The sequence below is a fragment of the Oncorhynchus mykiss genome, chromosome 1 (assembly GCF_057628025.1).
Source record: "Oncorhynchus mykiss isolate SJ-2025 chromosome 1, ASM5762802v1, whole genome shotgun sequence".
Taxonomy (NCBI): domain Eukaryota; kingdom Metazoa; phylum Chordata; class Actinopteri; order Salmoniformes; family Salmonidae; genus Oncorhynchus; species Oncorhynchus mykiss.
The window spans coordinates 47,541,546-47,564,573 of record NC_143022.1 but is presented as its reverse complement, the minus strand read 5'-3'; the positions used below and the strand labels follow the sequence as shown (position 1 = coordinate 47,564,573).

General features: G+C 42.4%; 1 protein-coding gene and 1 long non-coding RNA gene across 13 annotated transcripts in view; one reads left to right on the top strand and one right to left on the bottom strand.

The window, feature by feature from the left end:
- Positions 1–4,958, top strand: part of LOC110523913 (UPF0606 protein KIAA1549L) — a 38,686-nt gene extending 33,728 nt beyond the window's left edge. For 7 of the 12 annotated variants that reach the window (XM_036978506.2, XM_090232823.1, XM_090232843.1 and 4 more), the window contains 6 exons: positions 36–416; positions 789–886; positions 1,698–1,840; positions 2,021–2,181; positions 2,301–2,374; positions 2,479–4,958. In XM_036978506.2, coding sequence (XP_036834401.2) covers positions 36–416; positions 789–886; positions 1,698–1,840; positions 2,021–2,181; positions 2,301–2,330 — 813 coding nt within the window. In that variant the 3' untranslated portion in view covers positions 2,331–2,374; positions 2,479–4,958. The remainder of the gene's footprint in view (positions 1–35; positions 417–788; positions 887–1,697; positions 1,841–2,020; positions 2,182–2,300; positions 2,375–2,478) is intronic. The other 5 variants (XM_090232829.1, XM_090232803.1, XM_090232836.1 and 2 more) reach the window with 1 other exon arrangement.
- Positions 1–23,028, bottom strand: part of LOC149985523 (uncharacterized) — a 509,038-nt gene that overhangs the window by 209,139 nt on the left and 276,871 nt on the right. The gene's annotated exons all lie outside the window — the stretch shown is intronic.

The window sequence follows — 23,028 nt, the reverse complement described above, 5'->3', positions numbered from 1 at the left end:
TGTGTGTGTGTGTATTTTGTCTTCCTGTGAGTCAGGCAGAGCCAGAGACGTTCCAGGAGACCAATGTGGACCGACTGATGTGCTCCCTGGGTTATGGTGGAAGCCATCAGGTCAAAGGTCTCTCGGACTCGTCCACTCTGAGCTCTCAGCCCTCCATCGACGAGGTCCGGCAGCAGATGCATATCCTGCTGGGTAATGCCTTTGGGCTGGCCCCAGACGAGCCCTCGCCTGCCAGCCACCACCACCACCACCACCCTCACCCCCACCTCCACAGTTCCTACAATCCCAGCCACACCAGCGCTTACTCCGAGGGTGTGACCAGCGCTCCTGGCACCATGAACCATCCATGCGGAGGAGGTCACCAGCGCGGGTCTGCCTACGGGCCGGAAATCCACCAGTGTAGCTTACCCAAACCTGTGAGTGCATTGATTAGACTGTGCAATGTAAAGCAAATGATTTAGAACAACGCATTTGTGTACGTGTGCTCTTGTATAATTGCTTATGGTGGTGCTTCAAGCAAAAATCCTGAATGCTACTGTAGAAAGTCAAGGTGTGTCGAGAGAGTAGCTGCACAGTACATATGTTTAAACACCCACACACTGATTTAACTAAGTTGTGTCTGTGTGTGTGTGTGTGTGTGTGTGTGTGTGTGTGTGTGTGTGTGTGTGTGTGTGTGTGTGTGTGTGTGTGTGTGTGTGTGTGTGTGTGTGTGTGTGTGTGTGTGTGTGTGCGTGTGTGCGTGTGTGCGTGCGTGCGTGCGTGCGTGTGTGTTGTGCTTGGTGCTGCAGGGCTTCAGGTTCACTCAGCTTCCTGACATGGGCGTTGGACCCCCACCTCCTCTGATACCCTCCAGGCCTGGACCCCCTACCGGGACCTCAATGAGGCTGTACGGAACCACCCCCCCCTCCTCTTTCTCCCTTCAACACTTCTCTAGCTGTTAGAAAGACAGTAAACTGATGAAAATAACATTAATTCTGATGTATTCACATCCTCCCAATGCTAAACATGCCCAACCTATTTTTTTAAATATTTTTTTTAAAGTCTACTTAACTTGTGCACTGTGTATCCTTGTAGTGCATCCCCCATGTTTTTTTTTTTTTTATCTACCGCATAATAAAGGGAAACGGAGAAAAAATAAGGTCAACTTCATATTCATCATCTCCAGCACCATCCCAAAGTCAACATATGTGAAAATGGCCCATTTCTATGTTTTGTAGTTAAAAAGATAGAGGAAGATAAGCGTTTCCTATGACGCTTAGATAAGCGTTTCCAAACTCGTGTGAGTTTGATCAGTTTTAGAGAAGGCATTGCCTACTAATTGCCTACTAATTGCCTGCTAATTGGTTGATGATGTCATTAGAAACACTTGTCTTTCTTTATCTTTTTTTACTACAAAACATAGAAATGGGCCATTTTCACATAATCTGTTGGTGTTGATGTTGGGATGGCGCTAGAGATGATGAATATGAAGTTGAAAAATTGTTCAGTTTAAGTCCTTTGGCTTTAGATGTCATACTGTTCATGCATTGTGTTGTAATTCTACTCTGCGCTGTACTTTTTTCCCGCATTATTTAAAACAAATAGCATCTTCATTTGAATGCCTTGACTGTAACCAGGTTTGCGCATGAGGTTTACAGGCCACCCAGTGGTGAGATGTATGAATTACAAGGCTTTTGTCTTTGTTTCCCCTTCTGCAGTTCTTCACCCGATGTCAGCCTGAAGCCTCGTGTTTCCGAGGCCTCTGAGATGCAGAGTCAGCACAATGGTGCCCCCTATCTGCCTCTCAACAGAGCGCCCTTCCCTGCTGTTACTGTTGACCAGTCCATGACCAGCTACTCAGGTCAGAATAATAAATAGTATATATATATATATATATATTATGACTAGTAAATGTATACGTATATACATGTAAATGTGTATATATAATATACATAAGGCAAATGTATACCTTTCTCTGTCAAATTGCTTCAGTTCACTCATCCAAGCCTCTGATTGGCAAAACACTGCTTATCTCGTACAGGAAACCCAATGACAGGAGTCTATGCCATATCAGCCAACCGCCCTGGTTACTCAGACTACTTTGTCATGCCTCCACCAGCGTCGTATGGAAGCCCATCCTGGATGTCCTACCCACCAGAACCCGAGGACATCCCACACCAGTGGAATGAGACTGTAAATACTGTTAGTATCTGAACCAGACAATATCCTCTGATATTGTCCCTAGATAACTCTGTTGGTTTGATCTGGATTTATCCTCACTATTTGTCCCTGTTTTACATCATCGTCTCTTCTCTTTGCAGAATCCGTGTCATTTAGAAACCATTTGTTGAGATTACATGATCTTTGGAGCTGAGTGGAGACAGCATATATTTCGGTGGGCACACACACTTCGTAACACAACACAGAATTTTCCGATCAATGTACAGGGTTGTTGTGGCTCATTTCCTCTCATTCCATTTCCTTTTCTTTGTCTTCCAGGTGTCCTTTTGGTTAGGCAGTAGGGCCTCCCTCCCTCACATTGAGTACCCCTGGACTCGAGCACCCTGCCCTGCCCTTCTCCCCTGGCCCTGGTTACTGGCCCCTGGCTACTGGCCCCTGGCCTGCCTCCTCAGCCCAGCCATGCCCTCTCTGCTCTGCTCTCTGAGCCCCAGGTCTCCCAGACCTCACAGCCTCCATGTCAACTGCCATCAGCCAGCAGAGGATGGCCTAGACTAGAGTACAGCAGCCCTATCCCCCATGGTAGTGCCACATACAACCTCTACCCTGGTCCACACCATCCAACGACAGGGATGGCAAAGCTGGACTAACTAACTGTGCTTTTTGATTCTCCAAATTCCTTAATGGACAGAAGACTTGTACCTACTACTGGTGGTTTGTGTGTATTTAAAAAAAAAAAACTAACTTAGTCTCTCAGTTTCAGTTGTTGGATATTCGTGTGCTTTGTCGTTTACTTTCATGCTTTACTTCTTTTTAAAAGGGGGAAATAATTGAGTGAGTGTCTGTTGTGCGCTCACCTTATTAAAAGGCAAAAGAGAAAAAAAAGAAGAAAAAACCGTGCGAAGAAAGGCTTTAGTGTGAGTGGCTATGTCATTCTGTATTTTTCAAATGTACTCATGACCTTTACCCAATCAGATTACAGTAAAAAAACAAAAAAAAAAACAACGGTCACCTGTTCTGTTATTCATATGCTTATGAAGTTTGTCTACTGACCACGATTATGAAAAGATGAATAGAGTCGTATATTGCCGCACACAAATGATCTTACAATAGTTCTTCACGTGTTACGGTTTTGTATTTGGAGATTTTGACTTATATTGGGTCCGATCCTTTTCACTGGACAGAGTAGTATAGGAAGATGGGTGTCGGATGGGCCACAGGTGTGTTGATTAAATATATGATGTAACGTGAAGACATTAATTATTGAAGAGACTTGTGCCAGCCGTGAGAGACAGAGAGAGAGAGCGAGAGATTTGCTTGTATATTTTGACACCATTTTCTTTAGAAGTTGACTTGCTTTACTGCATTTTTTAATTTGAAGGATGGTCAGATTGCTTTCAATCCTATTTTCTAATTTGTCAAAGGGTACCAACACAGGATCACATAGTGTAAAACAAATAGCACATTTCGAATGTATTCATGTCGGTGCATATGCTGGTATATGCAAAATTACTCACTCGGTCATAACATAAGCAAAATGATGGATAATTCTATGTTTTACTAGTATTTACTGAGTTTTCAGGATCTCAAAACAAGGAAAACATGACGGCTAGGGCCCTTTACCATGTACTGTACATGCTACTAGTTCAGTTCATCAGTACAGTTAGGTGTAGATCAACAGCCACCAAAACATGTTACCAGATTGGGCGATGTGTATTACTGCGCTGACATTGCATATCTGATAATGACATAGCGTTGGAAAAGCTTTCACACTTTCGAAATAGTAACAGAATAAGGTCTAATCAATGTGATATAATTGGAAATAGAAAATACAGTTTGGTCTATCACAATGTAGGTACGAAATTAGTTTAGTATGGATTAGATGAACATAGCACTTTCTTAGATTACCTGGCTCTACAAAACTGCAGTATCAATGTGAAGACTTTGTTAAGCATGCAATATTCATATTTGAAATATTAGATTTCTTTTTTTTTTTTATTTTACAATTTTTTTGAGCTATACTCAATGATAATGACGCAAATGCAAAGTCATTATCTAGTCCATTCGTTTGACTGGGTAGGTGTCTTTAAATGGATCTCAACTGTTGCTACCCAGTTTGACAAATGTGATTTGACTATTTTTCTACAAAATGATGAATCAATTATTTTTGGGAGATGTAGTTCCAAAAATGTATGCCGAATATTCCACAGGAAATATGATGACATTTTAAAAAGCTGAAACGCAAATACCTTTTTGAGAATCTATATGATGTGCTCTGTAACACTACCTTCCTTTTCACCTCTACTCATACATTTGTAAAAAAAAAAATTCCTCTACCAGATTTGACTCACAATAAAAAGTTTCACTCAACAATGTGGATGAGACTTGAAAAGGAATCATAATGTAGCTTATACATTTAACATCTTGGCCTTTGTCGAGCACAAACCATTTGGTTGGTGCTTGGAATCATCATCATTATCACTTGTATCGCTAAAAAGACAAAAGGTACTCCAGTTTGTTTCAAATAATATCATTGGTATGTTCACCCATATTTCAAGCTAATGAATGGAAAATATGATTGATTAAAAACAGTCAAAAGGAACAGGACAAATGAGTTGACACAAGTCGATGCACTGCTGATGCGTCTTTCATCCGACACGTTTCTGAGGTGGAATGTGACGACAGGCCCCTGAGGCTTCTGAAGGCACAGGAGTTTGAATCATGTCATACAGAATGCAGTTGGATGTAGTTATGCAGAATTTGGGTGGAATAAAAACCAATAAATTACAACTTAGAATTTGTTTCTTGTGTGGAACATTACAGTTTTCAACCCTGAATAAAGAATAGCTAGGGGAGAGTGAGGTGGGGGACAAAGATTTCTACTGTACATACATTTCATGATGTTGTATATCCCCGGAAATAATCAGAATTTATGTAAACATGACCGTTTTGAAAATATAGCTTGTCCAAAAAAGGTGTTCTCTTGAAACAACTTACCCCAGGTATGAGGTAAATTGAGCATAGGGACAGGGTAAGTTGAGCTGCCTTGGGGTAAGTGGGTGCTGGTGTCCTGTGACAGTGGGTGATGGTGTTGGTTGGTCAAATGCGAATGAATGGAATGGGGTTGTGGTGTATTGCACATCATAAATGTCGACCAACATTCGGATTTAGATCTCTCTGTTCAATATCACTTACCCTTCCATTTCACATTTTTAACATTTAGCAGACACTCTAATCCAAATCAATTTTATTTGTCACATACACATGGTTAGCAGATGTTAATGCGAGTGTAGCGAAATGCTTGTGCTTCTAGTTCCGACAATGCAGTAATAACAAGTAATCTAACTAACAATTCCAAAACTACTGTCTTGTACACAGTGTAAGGGGATAAAGAATATGTACATAAGGATATATGAATGAGTGATGGTACAGAGCAGCATAGGCAAGATACAGTAGATGGTATCGAGTACAGTATATACATATGAGATGAGTATGTAAACAAAGTGGCATAGTTAAAGTGGCTAGTGATACATGTATTACATAAGGATACAGTCGATGATATAGAGTACAGTATATACTTATGCATATGAGATGAATAATGTAGGGTAAGTAACATTATATAATGTAGCATTGTTTAAAGTGGCTAGTGATATATTTACATCATTTCCCATCAATTCCCATTATTAAAGTGGCTGGAGTTGAGTCAGTGTCAGTGTTTTGGCAGCAGCCACTCAGTGTTAGTAGTTTGCCCCCGGTGATGCGTTGTGCAGACCTCACTACCCTCTGGAGAGCCTTACGGTTGAGGGCGGAGCAGTTGCCGTACCAGGCGGTGATACAGCCCGCCAGGATGCTCTCGATTGTGCATCTGTAGAAGTTTGTGAGTGCTTTTGGTGACAAGCCGAATTTCTTCAGCCTCCTGAGGTTGAAGAGGCGCTGCTGCGCCTTCTTCACAATGCTGTCTGTGTGAGTGGACCAATTCAGTTTGTCTGTGATGTGTATGCCGAGGAACTTAAAACTTGCTACCCTCTCCACTACTGTTCCATCGATGTGGATAGGGGGGTGTTCCCTCTGCTGTTTCCTGAAGTCCACAATCATCTCCTTAGTTTTGTTGACGTTGAGTGTGAGGTTATTTTCCTGACACCACACTCCGAGGGCCCTCACCTCCTCCCTGTAGGCCGTCTCGTCGTTGTTGGTAATCAAGCCTACCACTGTTGTGTCGTCCGCAAACTTGATGATTGAGTTGGAGGCGTGCATGGCCACGCAGTCGTGGGTGAACAGGGAGTACAGGAGAGGGCTCAGAACGCACCCTTGTGGGGCCCCAGTGTTGAGGATCAGCGGGGAGGAGATGTTGTTGCCTACCCTCACCACCTGGGGGCGGCCTGTCAGGAAGTCCAGTACCCAGTTGCACAGGGCGGGGTCGAGACCCAGGGTCTCGAGCTTGATGACGAGCTTGGAGGGTACTATGGTGTTGAATGCCGAGCTGTAGTCAATGAACAGCATTCTCACATAGGTATTCCTCTTGTCCAGATGGGTTAGGGCAGTGTGCAGTGTGGTTGAGATTGCATCGTCTGTGGACCTATTTGGGCGGTAAGCAAATTGGAGTGGGTCTAGGGTGTCAGGTAGGGTGGAGGTGATATGGTCCTTGACTAGTCTCTCAAAGCACTTCATGATGACGGAAGTGAGTGCTACGGGGCGGTAGTCGTTTAGCTCAGTTACCTTAGCTTTCTTGGGAACAGGAACAATGGTGGCCCTCCAGAGCGGTTTACAAGAGCAATTAGGGTTAAGTGCCTTGCTCAATAGCACTTCGGCAGATTTTTCACCTAGTTGGCTCGGGATTCAAATCTTATCCCACCCCAACTCAACTTACCCCAAGACAAACATTTTGACTATATTGGCCCACACAGCTACAATGGACATTCATGCTAGGTTTAGAACCTCATATTGTAGCTTATAGAGACCCCAACCGATGTACATCTACTTTGGTTTAGATACAAGCATCATGAAACCTATAACACAATAAATGAATTTGACTTTGTGAAAATCCTTTTTTTTTTTTAAATGACCTAACTTGCTTACCACTTTTTCCATGTGTTTTCTTCCTTCACAGACTCCATGAAATGATGACCTCTTCCTAAATATTTGGTCACATGATTCATTTTGTGTATGGTTTCCCAGAAACAAGGGGTGGCTCAACTAATTCATTTGGCTCACGCTCTCCCCTACTGTAGAAACCTGCATGTGAGGGAGGTGTCTGACATTTTCAGTGTTTGACATTTTCTACTAAGTTCACGGAATAAATGTCAGGGTCTCACAGTCATCTAACGTGCATTGTTCCCATTGTGTAAAGAGCAGAACTTCCCCAGTGTGAAACTCATTTGACCAGTGACATTGGAGTATTAAACAAAGACTGTTAAAGGACTTTTCTTGACAGGACTTTTCAATGAGCACTGAATCCCACGTCATGGTCCTTGACTTTTTTGGGTGAGGGAACGCAACAACAAAAAAGTAAATGAAGTAGGTATCATTATAGAACAAGACTCGCAAAACCCTCTTCCTGGAGATCTATCCTCCTGTAGGTTTTCACTTCAACCCTCACTTCAACCCCAGTTATAACTAACATAATACATTTTATAAACCAGCTAATTATTAGAATCGGGTGTACTAGATGTGGGTTGGAATGAAAACCTATAGGATGGTAGCTCTCCAGGAACAGGGTTGGAGAGCCCTGTTATTTAATATGCATAAAATGCATCCTCCAATTGCAACGTCTGCCTATGCCCACACATATTGTCTCAAGTAAAACATATATTTTTAATACCCTCAAACACAGGCATACCTAATTTTAAAATAGGCCATCATCACTGTCAATGGCGAATGGTAATTATTTACGTTTTATCGGTGAAACTGCATCTGCATGCCAATCATTTTCTGGGGAATAGCCTGTGCATTTCGATATGTGTGTTTCGTGAGCGAATTAGAACAGATTATGTTAACGAACTATTAACCTGTCTTGTATTTTGTTTCAATCAAAGCATAAATCCTGCCTAGTGGCGCGCTCTAATTGAGTTTTGGCGCATGATATTTATTTCGGTGACTATTCAGCTTCAGCTAACCATCCTAAAATCTCATTGGAACCGATGAGGTGTTTTTTTTCTTCGGTAACAGTAACATTATAGGCCTACTACTGTATGCTATGCTATTATATTCGGTTCTGTTATGTAAAATACTCATGATTCGTTATGTCATCTCCCATAGACAGATTCTCGTGGACATGAAACAGCGAGGCAATCATTCAGTAATTCAGCTCTGATCGAGATTTTCTAAACGAGCACCATTGTGCGAAGTGATCATCTTCTATTTGTAATAACAATACGTGATGAGTAGGAGAGCTATTAGGCGTAGGCAACAGATCTTGATGAGTGCTATTTTAAACGATTGGAGCGCCCTTCGTGGTTGTGATAGGACAGCACCAGGATCGCACAGTGATGTTTAAGAAGTTGAACCAACTTGTTGTGTTTAAGGATAGCTGGATGTTAGTTCAGGAAAAATATATAATTTGCCTTAAACCCTAATAGGCCTACGACTACCTGGTATAGCTATTTGTAGGCTATAACCTAACAAGCACGTGTAACGTTACCATTATATCATGGTACTGTCTGCGAGGAGAGCTTTAGTTGCTATTGCCATTTCATTGTATTGTGTAGCTAACACTACGCTGTATCAAAAAATAAACTTTGATTTGAATAGCTTGAACATATGGTTACAATATACCCGATTGCAGAATAAAATAAAACAGAGAGATGAACTACCAATTCATAGACTGTATTTGCATAAATGTTATCAACAAATCAATTGAACAAGAAGTGAACATAAATCGTTACTACATAGAATTGCAGGAAATTCGCTGTAAAAACAGACATACAATCCAGCTTTTGCTGTGGTGTATTCATGCGCCTCAATAAGCATTTTTTTTAAACCTCCATTCTGATTGGTTAAAGTGGTCAATTCTTATACAGGCCTCAGCAGTGCACACAAGTAGCCTATAGTTCAGCATAATTCTCGCCACTGCCAGAGACAAGACAGGGAAGAAACCACCGTTTACTGTACCTCTAGGCTGTTATGCACATTTATTTGGTTTGACATTCTATCTTTTTTTTCTTATTTTCTGTGGTAATTAAATATAATCTATTTAGAATTGATCAGAATTATTTTTTTACCAGCTCGGTGTATTCTCAAATTGAAGAAGGTGAAGTAGCGCCCGGCAGCACTCCACCCCTGGTTAAGATACACTTCCGTTTTAGGGACATAAATCCATATGAGATCTAAAGTAACATGGGATGAGTTTAGCTTTTAGATCCAGATTGTCAGTAAGCCTGAGAGTAAACCAAAGAGTCTCGATCAGGTGTTTTATTGTTCTACTCTCAAGACATAAAGCCCGTAAAACATGGGGTCAAAACACTCAGCTCAAAACACACTCAGCTCGTAGGAAAAGTGTGATCATCAACTGGCAGTTCTCCTGTATTTCCATTAGGGGGAGGCAGAATTCCTCTAATGCATTAAGGTTTCATCTTCCTATCCTTTTGCAAAACCTTTCTTGCATTAATGGAGGTTTAGATGCTATTTTCCTCCCATGATGCCTCTGGATTTCTTCTCAAACACGTTATAGTGTTATCCAGACATGGCTCTTGTCTAATGTTCCCGCCCAGCGGGCAACACTGGTTGGAATGACATCATTGCTTGCTCTTTATCTTGCTGCTGCTGAGACAACCCTGTTTAACAACAACACCATACCCAGGTAACCCATCCCCTGCGGCTCTGGATCTGATGTCCCTACCTGCCAAGGTGTCTGTCACATCTCATCTCCCTGACCATGGAACAAGCCCCAGGCAGCGATGCAGTGACAAAAACAATCCCCTCTTCACCACATTGTTTTGATCTGTTTCTTCCTCTCTCCTACTGAGGTAGTCAACACACAGAGCACAGCCTCCAGGACCACTGCTTCTGCAAAAGCAATGGGATTATATCCAACTTTAATAACAGGGTGTCTCTAAATCAGTGGAGGCTACTGGGGGGAGGACGGCTCATAACAATGGCTGGAATGGAGTCGTCCTCCCCTCAGCAGCCTCCACTGCTCTCAATCCCTGATAGCTTAGTGTTTTGCTTGATCTACATCTGGTTGTCATGATGGATCCATACTACCCCTGAACTGGACCAAACTACGCACACAGAAGTTTAAGTCATTAATGAATTAACCACCATAATGGCAACATTGAGGACACACCTACTCATTTAAGGGTTTTTCTTTAAATGTACTAATTTCTATGTTGTAGAATAATAGGGAAGACATCAAAACTATGAAATAACACATGGAATCATGTAGTAATCAAAAAAAGTGTTACTTTTCAAATTCTTCAAAGTAGCCACCCTTTGCCTTGATGACAGCTTTGCACACTCTTGACATTCTATCAACAAGCTTCACCTGGAATGCTTTTCCAGCAGTCTTGAATGAGTTCCCACATATGCTGAGCATTTGTTGGTTACTTTTCCTTCACTCTGTGTCCAACTCATCCCTAACCATCTCAATTTGGTTGAGGTCGGGGGATTGTGGAGGCCAGGTCATCTGATGCAGCGCTCCATCACCCTGCGTAGTCAAATATACCTTACATAGCCTGGGGTGGGTTTTGGGTCATTGTCCTGTTTAATAACAAATAATAGTCCGACTAAGCGCAAACCAGATGGGATGGCGTATCGCTGCAGAATGCTGTGGTAGCTATGCTGGTTAAGTGTGCCTTGAATTCTAAATAAATCACTGACAGTGTCACCAGCAAAGCACCCCCACACCATCACACCTCCTCCATGATTCACGGTGGGAACCACACATGCGGAGATAATCCGTTCACCTACTCTGCATCTCACAATGACACGGCGGTTTGAAGCACAAATCTCAAATTTGGACTCATCAGACCAAAGAACAGATTTCCACCGGTCTAATGTCCATAGCTCATGTTTCTTGGCCCAAATAAGTTATTCTTATTGGTGTCTTTTAGTAGTGGTTTCTTTGCAGCAATTCGACCATGAAGGCCTGATTCACGCAATCACCTCTGAACAGTTGATGTTGAGATGTGTCTGTTACTTGAACTCTGTGAAGCATTTATTTGGGCTGCAGTTTCTGAGGCTGGTAACTCTAATATGTACCATGTTTTGTGCTGCCACCTTGTTGTGTTGCTACCATGTTATTGTTATGTTGTGTTGCTACCATGCTGTGTTGTCATGTGTTGCTGCCTTGCTATGTTGTTGTCTCTCTTTATGTAGTGTTGTGTTGTCTCTCTTGTTATGTGTGTTTTGTCCTATATTTATATTGTATTTTTTTATTTATTTTTAAATCCCAGGCCCCCGTCCCCGCAGGAGGCCTTTTGCCTTTTGGTAGGCCGTCATTGTAAGCAACAATTTGTTCTTAACTGACTTGCCTAGTTAAATAAAGGTTATATAAAATAATGAACGTATCTTCTGCAGCAGAGGTAACTCTGGGTCATCCTTTCTTGTGGCGGTCCTCATGAGCCAGTTTCATCATAGTGCTTGATGGGTTTTGCAACACCACTTGAAGAAACTTTCAAAGTTCTTGACATTTTCCAGATTGACTGACTTTCATGTCTTAAAGTAATGATGGCCTGTTGTTTCTCTTTGCTTATTTGTGACCGACTGGCTGAAATCGGTCTTACGTAGCAAAATTTGATTTTTTATTTTTTTTACATTGGATAAAAGAGCTATAAAATGGTATGTCATACACTACAGTTGAGGAGCAATGGGAAAGTAATTCTGCTTAGAAAGTTGATAAACTTGTAAACTCACTTTTGAGAAAATGGCCTTTGAATATTTTGGTACTGCTACTGGAGAGCCCTTCTTTGTCTACACCAGTGGTTCTTAACCTTGTTGGAGGTACTGAACCCCACCAGTTTCATATGCGCATTCACCGAACCCTTCTTAATTGAAAAAAAAAATCTAATTCAAAACATAGGTATATATTTGACTGGTGCACAAAATGAACCGCGCATCAACATCACTGTGTTCAAAGAACAAAATCATTTTCACACAGATGATCATTTTTACACAAAAACAAAAACATAATAATGAATACTTACTGCGAACGGCTGTCTCACCCATGCTGGATATGACTCTGTTGTAGGGAAGTATCCGTTGAGAGAATTTGCAAGCTCATCTAAGTGCGTGGCAATTGCTTGCTTTAGTTCAGCGGGTACAGAAATGTCTCCGATTCCAGATACATCTTCGATCTTACTTACACAGTCGTCCAGCAGGGGAAAGTTTGCGAAGTTATTGTTCTCTGTTCGTCGTTTCCATAACGGTAGCTTTTTTTGAAAAGCCTTCAGGTTTTCCTCCGCTTCGATGATGTTGACTCCACCGCCCTACATCTTTTGATTGAGATGATTGAGAGCTGCGAAGATATCGGCCATGTACGCTAAAATGAGAATGAACTCAGAATTTTTGAAGCAATCTGCATGACAATGTTGGTGCTCTTGCAAAAACAGGGCTAATTCCACATGCACGGCAAAAACACGATTCAGCACCTGTCCCCGGGATAACCACCTAACGTTAGAATGGTACAGAAGTACCTCGAATTCAGAGCCCATTTCTTTACACAGCTCACTGAAGATGCGATGCCGCAGAGCACTAGTTCGCACATAGTTCACGCATTCCACTACAATTTTTAATACTTCTGCCAGTTTTGGAGGCAAGGTTTTTGTTGCCAACGCATGCCTGTGCAGAATACAATGCGTAACAATGATGTGTGGTGCATCGGCTTTCACTAGCGCACCAAAACCAGACTTTCTTCCCAGCATGACTGGAGCTCCGTCCGAACAAACTGCAGAAACCATATCCCACGAAAGATTGTTGTCTTTGAAGAAGTCATCCACAAGTTTCTTCACATCGGCTGCCTTAGTTGTTGTTGTAAGAGGCTTACAAAATAAAAATTATTCCTTTATCACGTCGTCTTTCACATAGCGCACGAATACAGCAAGCTGGCTTAGATTGGAAACGTCTGTGGTCTCGTCGAGTTGAAGGCTGAATTTTGCCGGGCTTGAAATCAGATCTGCAACTACTTGAGCCAAGATGTCTTTGCTCATGTCCTCTATTCTGTCGCTGATGGTGTCATTTGAAAGAGGAATTTGGGATAACTTAACTTCGGCCTCTTTTCCCAGCATGATATTCACCATCTTCAACACAGCTGGTTTTATGAGTGTTTCACCAATGGTGTGTGGTTTGCCCTGCTTTGCGATCAGGTAGGCAACTTCGTACGATGCTGTGAGGATCGGTTTGTTGATGGGTACAAAACCGAGAACAGGCAGAGTAGCCTTTTCATCGAATCTGGCTCTCTTCACCTTGAATTCAGCGAGCGTTGTGTTCTTGTATTTTCCATCTCCATGCAGCTTAAGGAAGTGTTCTCTTAGTTTTGCCGGTGCTAGACTAGAATTGCTCAACTTGGCATTGCGAATCATGCAGTTAGGACACTGACTCCCATCACGTTCGGTTATACATGTAAATCCATATTGTACATATTCGTCCGACCACTTTCTTTTTTTGCTCGACATAGTAAGTATGAAGGGATTAAAATATTAAGAAAGAAATCACAAGTCGACTACTGAGCGCACCAAATTCCCTGCAGCACAGATAGGCCAAGCGATGTAGCGTGATCACCTGCAGCCAATGATGGCCAAGCGGAGCGTGTCATCACGAATCATATTAATCGGATGTGTGTCTTGACCTCCGCCGAACCCCTGAGACTGACTCACCGAACCCCTGGGGTTCGATCGAACCCAGGTTAAGAACCACTGGTCTACACCCATTCAGCATCACCTATTCACACCCTCTTAAGCTTCAGCCTCACCCATCTCTTTAAGGGTTGAGCCGAGCATTCTTTATTAACAACAGCAGTCAAGCACCCAAGCTAACTTGCTAGCTACTTCCAGACACAAATGAGAGAACAGCTCACTGAACATTACTCACCCTAGCAGAGCTGGTTAGGCTGTTATGTTATGCAGAGCGTTGGTGACTGCAACTGTGCTGTCAGATTGTCCTTTCGTAAATTCAAAGCGATTCGCTCTCGGCGTATTCAGAGCGCACACTGGACGATCTGGCCGATGAGTAGAGTTGATCCGAACGTTCTGACCTCACAACGGCAGTCAAGCACCCAAGTTAACTGGCTAACATTGGCTAGCTTGAGCTAAGAGAAATGAAAGAACACCCCACTCTGACCATGTTACTCGCCCTAGCAGAGCTGGTTAAACTGTTTTCATGTTATCCAGAGTGTTGGTGACTGTAACAGTGCTGCTGGCAACAATTTAATTATGCTTTTTTTGCCAACGTTTACTGACACCGGCCATATTCAACGGGTGTTGAGCGTTCGTAAATTAATGAGTTATTCTGCTGCACTGGCACACTCAGACGAGAGTGCTCTGAAATCGGAGTAGATAGCCAAACTGAATTTACGAACGTACCCAAAATGGTTACTTACATAGTGAAACCTTTTGTTAAAACAATTAACCATAATCCCAATTCATGACCCTATGTCAAAATTAGAAATGTTATATATCTGAAAATGTAGCTACTGTAGCTAGACTATCTTACCCGTGGTCTGAAATCGGAGTAGATAGCCAGAGCAATTTTACCAGCTAAGTTTCGTCGCAGTGACATTCTATTGAAATTGATACTTTCATTGATGAGTCTTTTGTTTAGACATGTAGCTAGCCAGCTAAACAATTAAACATAATTCCAACTCATGATGTTACTACCCTGCATGAATCTGCAGGTAGCTAACCAACCAGGTTCAATGCTAGCTAGCTAACATTAGGCTATAGCTAGCTAAGTAAATGGCTCTGAGATACGAATAATACGATAATACACGTAACTTTAGCAAGCCAGCCAGCCAGCTAACGTTAGTACAGTACACTTTAACTTGAAATGAAAACAACTTTGTCAAAATTAGAAACGTGTAATATCTGAAAATGTAGCTAGCTAGACTATCTTACCCATCATGGTTGGACACTTCTCCCTGTCACGGATGCCATGGTTGCCGTTAGTTTGAAGATGTAATCTGGAGACAGGTGTTTTATCCATCTCCTTAGCTATCATACTCTAATTCCACTGATTGCAAAACTCAGTCCTCCAGAAAGTGGAGAGCAACACTTTGCAGTTCTACTAAGCAATATATATATATATTTTAAAAGCCATGTTAGACAGGATTACCTACACATACTAACCAGCTCAAATAGACAGAAGTGTGCTATATGGCAGTCCAATCCAAACTCAACCCCTGCATGTCCAGCCCACTCATTATCTCAGCCAAGCATTGTTAGTGGGAAGGTTGCTGACTTTTTCTGTGGCTAAACAAACTAGGCTCGTAAATGTACAATTTTATTTGTATTTACAGATGGCATACACGTTTGTTATTAAGGCACATGAAAGTTCACATGTTCCAGAAGGCGTTGCTGCCAAAAAAACTCATTTCGATTTTTTTTTTTTAAGAAGAAAAGATTACGTTCAAATGGCTCTCGTGTGAAGTATTGACCCATGACATACGCCTAGTTTCCTGAAACGGGTCACATTAGATCTGTTCTTGCCATAATAAGGACTTGGTCTTCTGTATACCACCCCTATCTTGTCAGAACACAACTGATTGGTTCAAACGCAGAAAAGAAATTCCCCTAATTAACTTTTAACAAGGCACACCTGTTAATTGAAATGCATTCCAGATGACTATCTCATCAAGCTGGTTGAGAGAATGCCAAGAGTGTGCAAAGCTGTCATCAAGGCAAAGGGTGGCTACTTTGAAGAATCTAAAATCTAAAATATATTTTGATTCGTTTAACACTTTTTTCGTTAGTACATGATTCCAAATGTGCTATTTCATAGTTTTGATGTCTTCACTATTATTCTACAATTTAGAAAATAGTAAGAATAAAAACACTGGAATGAGTAGGTGTGTCCAAACGTTTGACTGTTACTCTATATAAAAAATATTTGATAAAACATTGAATTTGTCCTTTACTGCTATAGCCCATAGAAATTTATTGAGTATCATATTTGTACGTGGCAAAACATGTACATGGCAAGACGGTCCAAAAATGTATAATGAAGAATAAGGTTTTAAAATGTCTATCCTATATCTAAGATACAATAGATACAATTTAGACACAAGTTTGGTCACTTTATTCATGGCACTGTTTACTCCCTATGCATGTTGTGCCTTCACTCCTGTGAAGCTTGTGTGCGTCATTGAGCAAAACAACCAACACCGCTTTCAATACTGGTGTCTTATAGCTCAGAAGTACAATGTAGAAAATAGTCAAAATAAAGAAAAACCCTGGAATGAGTAGATGTGTCCAAACTGGTACTGTAGATAGATAATTAGCTTATCAGAACAATACATTTTTCATTGTTCGGTCTTCCAAATGGCTCAAGGACGTGTTACTTTGAATGGAAAAATCCGACAGCTCTCTTTTGTGCTTGCGAAGGATTTTGATTTGAGAATGTTCTGTTTTGTCCTTGGATGGCTTGCCTTGTCTCTTAATCCTTTCACCGCCTGCCGGAGTTGATTTTACACTCAGCTTGGACTGTGCACTTGTCCATCAGATTTGCACAGAACAGCATCTTCAGGCCAGCAGTTTGTGTGTGTGTGTAAATAAGGGCTTGGAGGCCCTTCAGGCAGTGCTGGCTCAGCTCCTCTGCCTGGGAGGCCCACTGTAATGAGAGATGTTTAATCGCTTCTCACAGTAATTAATGAGCAATCACTGAAAGGCAAACAAATGAGAATTATGAAATTGGGGAACTCAGCAAAAGATCAGAGCACAGGGCTCAAACTGTTCGGAGGATTTACGTTTTGATAGAGAATGGGAACACAGGGGAAATTGCTGCTCTAACTGCAGTGTATTAAGAATGTATTTTTATGGAGAATTCCACATAGGCTAGGCCTACTTGCGTTTTTCAGTTTTAAAAATGGAAGGTAAAACTACAGAGATTCTTTAGCTATAAAAACAAAGAAAAAACACTTATTTTTTATACTGTTGTCACAAAGCACAGTGTGCTGATCTAAAAAAAAGAGGGGGAAAATTGCATGACAGGGAGCTAGCCTGGTGGAACCAGTCTGATCACTGTGTTCACCACTCTATTTCACTTCCTAGTAAAACCAGGCTGTGATGAACAAACATCCTTGCTATCCGGGATCCTTGGGACAGCCCTACCCCATTGAAGTTGAAATGTAAAATGGTTAGGGTTAAGGTTAGGGTAGGCAAATCCCAAGGATCCCGGATAGCACTAACAATGAACAAACAAACTCAAACTGCAAAATTCTGTCAACAAAATATTTGACAATTCTGAGTTATTTGTAACCACACCCAACAAATGTCACAAAATATAAAAATGTGCGAAATTGCTAATTGCTAGCTAGACATGACGGCCACTGATGATATGATTCAAAGCTCCAATGTGCCGATCATACTGGGTCGTTTGCAACGGACAGGCAGAATTTAATGAGCTCCTGCAGGTTATCACTGGATTTCTTAAAACGCCAGTAACAGGAAATTACATGCTTGATTGCAACCAAAAACCCACAATTGGTTTATCTCTCGCTACCGTTTCAAGGGATTATGATACTAGACAGCTGTTGTCTACGTTCTCTACTCCCACCCCCAATGAAATATCAACCTATCAAGAGTATTGGAAACCGCACCCTCTGTTCCATCAGCAAAAATCAGAGTCAATCGGTTTTCAGGGGAAAAGGAAGAGAGCCTGTGACGCAACTTCTGCTTTTGGATGTGCACCTTGCTATTTACAGTCCCCGGTGGAACATATAGCAGCTAGCTACGGCACATTTGCTAGCTTGTAACCTAACGTAGCAGGCGTGGCTAGTTGTTTCTATCCGGAATATTAACAAGGCGACACTCCATCTTAACTCCTCCTTCACATTTACCAGATTGGTTGAACAGTGCAGAAGAGAACTTCCGGCTAATTTTTTTCCTGAATATTTAGCTAACATTTTCTCCTATCTCACAATCTTTTTTAGTAATTTAGCGTACGGTTTCCCAAACTCCGTCCTGTCTTTTGGTTTTTGACCTAGCACTACACAGCTGATTCAAATAATCAAAACTTGATGATAAATTTGCTATTTGAATCAGCTGTGTAGTGCTAGGGCAAAAACCAAATCAGGATTGGGTTCAAGAAACCCTGATTTATCCAGAGCAACTAGGGTTAAGTACGTTGCTCAAGGGCACATGGACATTTTTTCACTTTGCCCACTCAGGGAGTCAAACCAGAAACCTTTTGGTTACTAGGCCAACACGCTTAACCACTTGGCTAACTACCCCTCAATGAGTAAATAGGCTATATCAGTCATTTTTTGAAAATATCTCATGTAGGGCCTACTGGTAATGTAATCGCCCAATGCTCAATTATGAGACTTAGTTCAAAATGTTCAATATAATCTGAGTGAACAATTTTCAAACAGGAATAACTACTACCAGTGTCTTTCTCAGTTTGTCATATTTTTTGAGCCATCATTGTAAGAATAATTCATGTTTTTTTTAGCTCTTATCCTCCAACCCTCTTTCAGCTGGAAGTCAGTAAGGCCAGGGATATGGATATAATGATGAGATGCTTATGTCTCCGTCCTAATAACGGGAATCATTGTCCATAGAGCGGAACTGCCGGGTGGCTAGCTCCCGCCTATTCCTCCCTTTGTTTCAACTGTGCTAAAGAGAACCAATCTGGCAAAGGACCGGAAAGAAAGAAACACCACTCAGGTTAGGTTAGCTTTCTAGGTACATCAATAGCTTTAGGTTGGTTGTTTTCAGGCACAACTTCCAAGATTTCCATCAGGGACCTTGCCTCTTAGATCATCACTCTCCCTCGCTTGGGCAAGCGACATTTAAGGTACACTCGGATGTGACAATGTAAAACATAATTCAAGGGCTGGTGGCAGAGGGCCAAGGGCTGTCTGCTTTGCGTTTGGAACGCAGCCTGAGTGTCTCCTTGTAATTGGCAGGACCAAATGGAGAGATGGGGGGGGAAAGAAGCCACTGCCTCATAGCGAATGTCGTTCATTGAGAGAGAATTGGATGACCTTGTTAGATTTAAAGCCACAGGGGGAGACACTGGTTTAGTTGAGCCAGGATGATGACAGGGTGCCATCCGCTCTAGATGGCTGTCTTTGTAAACTACGGGGGACAGGCCAGTAGAGGGCTGCAGTTTTCCTCTTATCTGTTCTAGGACGCTGATCTCAACAGCCGTTTGCTCCAGTGTAATGTGGGAGCGGTGAGAGTTAGCCAGACACCTTGTTTGGGCAGAATTAATTAGGTTTGGTTTCCCTCCCAGGGCCCATTATCAAAGTCTTATCTGCTAATAAGAAACTGAAACTGTGATTACAGTTCAATATACCTGGCAGAGGAGAGGCTCTGATTAAACAGTAATGTGAAGACCTGTAAAGTGAAGAGGGAGGGAGGGAGAGGTGGAAGGCAGGGGAGGGAGAGAGAGAGAGAGAGAGAGACAGAGGAAGAGAGAGGTGGGGAGGGCAGAAATGGCGACCCAGGAGAGTGATGAAATATGTAAGCCCTTGGCACTTAAAACGTTACAGATCTTACAAATGTTTCTCCAGTGTGTGTATGTCTCTATGTGTGTTTTGTCAGATGTAGGCCATTTTTGTTCATGTTATGAAATCGTAACAGTCATTGCATTGATCACTTATCCCCAATGTATTGCTAGTCTCCTTCAGCGCAACGTTTCCCTCTCTTCAGAATATGTCACCCATCTTAGGATACACAAGAAATACACTGTGGGTAATTTAAATCACTGATGGAGAGGCAATATAAGGCAATTATAACACAGAGACCTAATTCATGAGTTTCGGGTACGAATGTTTTTTGCTTTATTAAATGCAAATTATCAGGCAGTAGGGGATGCAATATCTGCGCTCTAAGCACTCACGCACACACACACACACACACACACACACACACACACACACACACACACACACACACACACACACACACACACACACACTGTTGTCTCCTTTCCACACTAATGACTCCTCGCAGCACCGCCACAATTACAGGTAGCACTCAGGGAGAGATGCTTGCTCTTCAGTAATGGGAGAGAAAGCAAGAGCCGGGCATGCTTTTCTCTGAAAGGATGCCATTTTGTCATCTAAGTCTCCTGAATATGACATCTCATTGTCTGGTCTTGTGTATCGATTAGGGCTCTCTTCTAGTTTAGCCGGCTTTGCGAGACTGTCCCCAAGATAATTAATGACAGAATATAACCATATCCTGCAGGCAATTTTTATTTTTATGGTAGCGGTGGACAGCAGCAGCTTTCTGCACAGCTTTCTGTCCTCTGTTTTAAACAAGGCAGTGACCTGGAAATAACCTTTAATACAATTTTACAGCCTGTGTGAAAGCACAGAATATTAAGCCGTTCCACGTGAAATAGTTTTCTGGGACAAAAAGTATTTATCTCAATGTACCAATGTACTGAGAAAAGTTTTGGGTGTATACCTACACCATGATTCCTTTTCATTGCAAAGTGATACGTCCTTATAACATTTGGTGTTTTTGAAGACGGCACACCTGTTTTTTCTTTACTCTTGAAAGAGAGATTGCAGTGATGTTACCAATAGGTGGATCTCTGTGTCATAGAGTATGAACTCTTCTGATGAACACATCTTGCTTAGGCTACGTTCCAGGGTGTAGGCTGCTTCATTCCCAGACCTAAACTGAGACAAAGGGATAAAGGCATGGCCGCGGGAAAATGTTTTGGGGTGAGGGTGCTGTCGACCAGGACTCTAATGTAGGATTTTCTCAGTGTGCCGGACAAAGCGTTTAAAGTATTTGAGGATTACTAGAGCAGTGTTTCCCAACCCTGGTCCTTGAGTACCCCCTACGCTACACGTTTTCATTGTAGCCCTGGACAAACACACCTCACTCAACTCATTCATGATTAGTTGACAAGTTGAATCAGGTGTGCTTGTCTAGGGTTACAAGAAAAATGTGTACTGTAGGGGGTACTCGAGGACCAGGGTTGGGAGCACTGTATACTGAGGGTGAAGAATTCCTCTCTGCTGACTAGTATTTTTTTCAGATCATACAGGAGTAATAAAGGCCTAGTGCAATAATGTTTTTTCATTTTTATGTATTATTATTTGATTTATTGTGATTTATCAGGGCTGCTGCAGCACCCTCAGCACCCCTACTTCCCACAGCTATGGATAAAAATCATAACACTCAGTGACTTGTCAGGACTTGCACTATTGTCCCAGTGTGAATAAGTGTATTAGCTACCATTACAGGATCACACTAAGCCTAGCTTCATGTCGACATCTCTAACCACAGGTTTATGTCCACATCTCTGGTCAACCGTTACCCTGCACTCTAAGATATTTTTTTTGCTATCTAGAACCTAAAATGGTTCCTTGACTACCCATTGGAGAAACCTTGAAGAATCCGTTTTGGTTCCAGATAGAACCCTGTTGGGTTCCACGCAGAACTCTTTCAGGAGAGAGTTCTTTTTGGAACTAAAAGGATTCTACATGAAACCAAAAAGGTTTATCCTATGGGGACAGCCAAAGAACCCTTTTGGAGTGTAAGGGTGTAGCCCTAAACCTAACCCTTGTTTGGGTTGGTTTCTAAGGTGTCCTCTGACTAGGGTCCTCTTAGACTGGTTGGTACTGCATATTATGTTCCTGTTCTGTGTCCACACTTAGCACAGTAATTGTGAACAAGACCAGAGCAGCTCTCTCTATTGCTGCCACTGTCCAGTTTGGGATATTTTTCTACCTCTCCATCTATCTCTCCCTCTATCTATTGACTGGCACCCTCGGCGGGGGCTTTATGTGATTGTTCCTGTGTGTCCCTGTTATCCCCTCTCTCACCTCCACATGGCCAGCTGTGCCCCCCCCCTTCCCCACAAACACACACAACCCATCAGCACCACCTCCTCTAATCCCAGAGCCCGCCAGCAGCTATTTCTGTCCCTGTGTGTCTCTGCCACATCCCCTTTACATCACCTCTTTATCTCAGAGGTAGAATGACCGCAGGAGAGGTGCTCTGGAAATGTCTCTGCTGACCTGGGGGAGTTGTCCATAATGATCCACCAGTTTGTATGTTCTTATATTCCCCTGTACTTGTTGCCCTCTCTATCTTCTGTAGTCGTCTGATACACTGCAGTGTTTTTACACTCATCACGTAATCTCTGACTTTGTGGTATGTGAGAATGCTGTTTGTCGACGACAACTCAGCCTTCAACACCATAGTGCCCTTCAAAGCTCATCGCTAAGCTCAGGGCCCTGGGTCTGAACCCCCTCCCGGTGCAACCGGGTCCCGGACTTCCTGACGGACCGCCCCCAGGTGGTGAAGGTATGAAACAACACCTCCGCTACACTGATCCTCAACACAGCCCCCTCCTGTACTCCCTGTTGACCCATGACTGTGTGGCCACGCACGTCTCCAACGCAGTCATCAAGTTTGATGGCGACACAACAGTGGTAGGCCTGATTACCAACAACGACGAGACAGCCTACAGGGAGGAGGTAAGAGCCCTGGGGGATTGGAGACAGGAAAATAACCTCTCCCTCAATGTTAACAAAAGGAAGGAGCTGATTGTGGACTATAGAAGATAGAAGCGAGAGCACGCCCCCATCCACGTCAATGGGCCTGCAGTGGAGAGGGTCAAAAGCTCACCGACAACCTGAATCCATCACACAGACAGCTTGGCAACTTCAGGAGGGTGAAGAAATTTGTATTGGCCCCTAAGACCCTTACAAACTTCTATAGATGCACCATTGAGAGCATCCTGTCGGGCTGTATC